This window comes from Hemibagrus wyckioides, linkage group LG26, assembly GCF_019097595.1.
Source record: "Hemibagrus wyckioides isolate EC202008001 linkage group LG26, SWU_Hwy_1.0, whole genome shotgun sequence".
Taxonomy (NCBI): domain Eukaryota; kingdom Metazoa; phylum Chordata; class Actinopteri; order Siluriformes; family Bagridae; genus Hemibagrus; species Hemibagrus wyckioides.
Window position 1 is genome coordinate 870,212 of NC_080735.1, and position 6,000 is coordinate 876,211.

Consider the following 6,000-nt stretch of genomic DNA (forward strand, 5'->3'; position numbering starts at 1 on the left):
ACATCTGATTAAATGCACATTAAATGCACATGCAGCAGCTATGCTAATTCCTTTCCACCTGTTCCTTTTTCTACCCATCCTGAGACATCTCGAGATTGTGCCAGCTCCAGTAGACAGAGGCCAACCCTGCGAGGATCCTGAGGCATCCAGAGATGGACCACACAATGGCTTCTGCTTCATGAGCTTTGGGGATATCAAAGCAACACTGCCTGCCCTATGTGGACTTTGAGGACAACAACCTCCTAATTAATACATACACTAACATTCTACATATGCTGTTTCTGCATCACACAACTGACTGTACATGACTACAGAAATGACATTGTTCATATCACACTCTCTGGTGTTTAGAATAATTTATAATCACACTCTCTAGTGTCACCCAAATGAGGATGGGTTCCCATTTGAGACTGGTTCTTCTCAAGGTTTCTTCCTCATACCATCTAAGGGAGTGCACAGAGCAGAGGGAATAAGGCCCTGAATAGGAAAGGTAACTTACCTAGGTAGAAGGTGGAGGTGAACTGTAAGAATCTCGTGGCAAAAACAAGTCTGGTTCAGAGACAGAAACTGAGTGTGAGAATTGAGGAGAGATGATGCGGATACTCGTAAGGTGTCTGTGTTTATAGGCGAGGCAGGTCAGTGGTGTTGGATTACAAATTTATAAAATGTTAAATCTAGGTTCCAACATAATAGTATATAAACTGAAAAAGTTATGTACATTGTGTTTTACATTTTGAGGTAAAGATGATGACGTTCTAGGAAGGATCAAGTCTGGCAGCCCAGGTGTCTGAGACATTAACCTTTTGTCTTTATGTACTTCCTGACCACCGGGCAGGGTCCCAGGTTAAATGTGAATGCTAATCTCAAGGCCAGGCTGTGCCTTTGTCTCTATGATAATGTGAAGGTCTGGGTGATACCATCAGGCTGATTGGATTAGCACCTATGCATTTGAATGACATTGTTATGCTGATGAGATCAGGGCTGGGGAAATTCCGTTACCGGGCTGATTCCTGTACTGCAGTTGCAGGCTTTGTTTAGATTGTCTCCACCTCTATGTATCCCTCCTCCTTAAAAGGTATAAATTCTACAGTGCTGAAACTATAGTCAGACTTGGATGACTACAGTGACGCACAGTGAGTTCTCAATAAAGAGTAACTTCTGCTTGAAAGATATGCCAACATCTTCTGGTCTCAGCTTCAAAGAGGAAAAAGTTTCCAACAGTGGCCAAGTCAAAGTCAATTCAAAATGGAAAAAGAACCATTCCAGTGGCCTTTAATAACTAAAACAAGTGGAAATGCCAAAATACCATAGTGAATGGCAGTCAGGCACAGATGTGGTGAAATTAGATATGATGTGGCCTGATACTAAGATACATAACAGTGCATGAAGTACGGGATTAAACTAAACTAAACTATAAAGAGAGCAAATAAGTTTAAACAACTAAGTACATAAGTAAGTAAGTAAATAAGGATAGCATCCTTTCTTAAGAGTTGGGAAAATTAATTAAATGTCCACAATGTAACCACAATGATCCTCACAATACAAGTACACAAGTGTATGGGATATAATAATAGTTCCTAAGATACTATTAGTAATAACTAATTTTTAGTAAATACTAACACTTATAAAATAATAACACTTGTAATAATAAAGCAGAGCTGTGATAAACAGCACTAAGCCTAACATAAAGGTCAGGAGCTGGAATCCACAGGGTCATCAGTTATATAAAAAGACAGATCCTAAAAGAAGGAGGGCCCTTTTATGCCACCAGCTCAGAGGCCAAATGAAGTGCCAAAAGATGTCAGATTTGCCTGCTGACAGACTTGCAAAGGAGCCACCATTCACCAGTGTTGGGCTTGATGTCTTTGTGCCATGGACAATTGTGACAAGAGGAGGTAGTGCTAAAAGCAGATGATGGGCAGTGATCTTTACATGTATGGCAACAACATGTATTGTGACATCCGCCTTTCAAAAAATCTCTACTTCTCTATTGCTACTACTGCGGTGGTGCTGAACGGACAGCACCAATAACATCCCAGGAGGTTAAGGGGTTAAATTACAACAAGCACAGTTAGATGGAAATATATTAATTACTGCAGCTATTTTACAGCCTGAGCTTAACACCATTTTTATTTACACTATTTACCTTTCAGAAAATGCTAACTGCAGTAGGTGAGCTCAAATCTAAGCTTTTTTATTATTACATATTAATAAAAATGTCAGTTTGTTTAGGAAAAAAAAGGACACATTTGGTCACAAGTTTGCTTCCAGTATATGTAGGTTTACAAAAGCATAATCTCTTTTACTAGAAAGAGTAATTATAAAAGTTAAAATTGCATGTAATTTACAAAAGTGCTTTGAAATGTCTATCAATGAATATATCCTGATACTGTTTCACTAGGACACAGTGTACAAATACACACAATCAGTCTAACATCTCTGTTAGAAGGTAATACAGAAAGAAAAGGACACAGACACCAATTTTAGAGTTTTAAAGTGCCTGTTTATGTACTTTTGGAAGAGGTAGAACTTTAGAGGTTATTTGAATACCACTGGCTGTCTCATGAGGGTGGATCAGAGAGTCTGGTGGGTAACTGTCTCAAACGCTGCTGAAAGGTTGATGATGAGTTTGATGATCAGTTTGGCTGATCTAAGAGCATGTAGCGACTCAGTGACAGCCATATGGGTAGTCTCTGGAGAATGTGCTGCTTTGAAGCCAGATTAGTTCACAAATTTTAGCATGTGAATTCACATAATATCTTTGCACTGTAAGACTGTCATAATCCTGTGCAGAAGGTTCATTCCATAGTTATGTCTTGATGCTGTAAAAAAAAAGAAGAAATCTTTAATCACAGTCAGCTTTTATATTATATTTTACATATCAGTTGTTGTTGTTGTTTAGAAATCTTGTCAGAAGACATGCTAAGGTCAGAGTGGAAGAACTCAAGTGTCCTGCACAGAGCCCTGACTTTACCCTCACTAAGCACCTTTGAAATAAACTGAAACATTGACCTCCTCACCCAACATCAGTGTCTCATCTAACTATAGCCCTTGTAGCTGAATGAACAGAAATACCTACAGCCACAATCCAACATCTAGTGGAAAGCCTTCCAGAAGAGTGGAGCTAATGATAACAGTAGAGGGGACCAGTTGCATATTAATGCCAAGCCTTTGGAATAGGACGTCCAACAAGCACATGTGGATATCATTATTGGGTGGCCATATAATTTTAGCCATATTGTGTAACCCCTACTACTATGTCAGGGTCACGGCAAACCCAAAGAATACCTGCTCAGTGGTGGTCTTTGGTGGCACTGAATGAATGGATAGCAGAAAGCTGCACCTGCAGTAAACTAGAATATGTTGGCTTTTCCAAATGTTTAAAGCAATGGAAATTCAGAAACTCACTCTAAAGTCTCCAGTTTTGAGTCTTGGTCCTGCAGTAGATCTTTCAGCTGGGCCACTCCAGAGTTTCCAGGTTTATTTCCGTACAGATCCAGCTCTTTCAGCTGTGATGAGGCGTTTGATCTCAGAGCTGAAACTAGAGCTACAATGCCTTCATCTGTGATACTGCACCCTACCAGCCTACAGACAGAGATATTATTACTGTATCCCTCTCTTCCACATTTACAAATGAATCTGAACATCAAAGACCACATAGGAAACATATTGGAGTTACAGTAGTGTTACAATTTCAGCAAATACTCACTTCTGGTGAGTCTATGGATGTGTGTGTGTGTGAGAGAGAGAGATCTCACCCCAGTCTCTCCAGTTTACAGTGTGGATTCTGCAGACCCACAGAGAGCAGCTTCACTCCTGAATCTTCCAGTTTATTGCTCCTCAAATATAGTTCTCTCAGGCTGGAGGAGTTCAAACTGAGAACTGTGGAAAGAGTTGCACAGCTTTCCTCTTGAAGTTCACATGCACGCAGCCTGGGAGACATGTAAAGATGAATCAGAACACTGGCATCACATCACACACAGTGCTATCTGAAACTACCTCACATATTTTGCTCTTGCTGAATCTACCCTATCACTTATTTAGTTTGCCTTATAAATCCCTTGTAAAGATCCCAAAACCAAACAATCCAGGGCCCTGAAAGTGAGAGGATCAAGTCTGTGGATCCTGCTGTCCTGCAAGGATGTTTATCACATCGACACAATGCTGTGATGCTTTATTCTATCCTTACAGTTAGTGTTGAGCTTACAGTTACAGTTGTTCTCAATCCATCTCAATTCCTTGAATTTATCAACAAAATATAAACAAATGTAGCTGTGCACAATTCTAAGATATGTTGCAAGATGGACATCATGCAGAACCAAGCCCTTTCTGACCTCAGGTCCATATCGGGTGGAGACTCAAGAATCAAGAAGATTCAGGAAGATTATTGTAAACAGATGTTAGTTACCAAACCAAAAGGTTCCTAGTTTCTCTACATGGACCCACTCTCCTCTGTCTATCACTGAACAGACTCACCTAGGGTATCTGGTCACGCTAAATGTGCCTGAGTATACATGTTCTGTTTAAGCTCTTTCATTTAGACTGAAAATCATATACAGTGCTGTGAAAAGGTTTTTGCCCCCTTAATCTTTTAATCTTTTTTGACAAATATGCAAAAAATAAAAAAAAAAACTGGAAGGGGGCAAAAACCTTTTCACTGCACTGTGACACATACATGTTATATGATTCTATATGAGACTCTCACCAGAGTATCTCCAGTTTACAGTCTGGATCCTTCAGTCCTTTAGAGAGCTTCTTTACTCCTGAATCATACAGTTTATTCCCACTTAAGTTCAACTCTTTTAGACTGGAGGAGTTAGAACTGAGAACTGAGGATAACACTGCACAGCTTTCCTCTGTGAGATTGCATTTACACAACCTGGGAGAGAAAGAAAAGTAAAAACCAACATTACACAGACATTTTATTGCATTATTCTTAATTTTACATCCCATTCATTCATTTGCAGACTTACAGTCGTGACAGGTCAAGGAATCAAATCAAGGAATGAGCTCTGAATCACTCAAAAAAATTGTTCACACTTGACATCCAGAATGACATCATTCACATACACATACACATACACATACACATACACATACACATACATCATTCACATACACATACACATACACATACACATACACATACACATACACATACATCATTCACATACACATACACATACACATACATCATACACATACACATACACATACATCATTCACATACACATACACATACACATACACATACACATACATCATACACATACACATACATCATTCACATACACATACACATACACATACACATACACATACATCATTCACATACACATACACATACATCATTCACATACACATACACATACACATACATCATACACATACATCATTCACATACACATACACATACACATACACATACACATACACATACATCATACACATACATCATTCACATACACATACACATACACATACACATACATCATTCACATACACATACACATACACATACACATACACATATACATCATTCACATACACATACACATACACATACACATACACATACACATACACATACACATACACATACATCATTCACATACACATACACATACACATACACATACACATACATACACATACACATACACATACACATACACATACATACACATACACATACACACACATACACATACACATACACATACACATACACATACACATACACATACACATACACATACACATACACATACACATACACATACACATACATCATTCACATACACATACACATACACATACACATACACATACATCATACACATACACATACACATACATCATTCACATACACATACACATACACATACACATACATCATACACATACACATACACATACACATACACATACACATACATCATTCACATACACATACACATACACATACATCATACACATACACATACACATACACATACA

General features: G+C 38.5%; 2 protein-coding genes across 6 annotated transcripts in view; one reads left to right on the forward strand and one right to left on the reverse strand.

Annotated features, from left to right (window-relative positions):
- LOC131346497 (lecithin retinol acyltransferase-like) overlaps positions 1 to 6,000 on the forward strand; it is a 155,816-nt gene that overhangs the window by 121,274 nt on the left and 28,542 nt on the right. The window lies entirely within an intron of this gene.
- The window catches only part of LOC131346490 (NACHT, LRR and PYD domains-containing protein 3-like), a 38,870-nt gene continuing 35,130 nt past the window's right edge, over positions 2,261 to 6,000 (reverse strand). For all 5 annotated transcript variants that reach the window (XM_058379942.1, XM_058379940.1, XM_058379941.1 and 2 more), the window contains 4 exons: positions 4,706 to 4,879; positions 3,759 to 3,932; positions 3,409 to 3,585; positions 2,261 to 2,822 (listed from right to left, as the gene is read on the reverse strand). In XM_058379942.1, the coding sequence (XP_058235925.1) occupies positions 2,810 to 2,822; positions 3,409 to 3,585; positions 3,759 to 3,932; positions 4,706 to 4,879 (538 nt within the window). In that variant the 3' untranslated portion in view covers positions 2,261 to 2,809. The remainder of the gene's footprint in view (positions 2,823 to 3,408; positions 3,586 to 3,758; positions 3,933 to 4,705; positions 4,880 to 6,000) is intronic.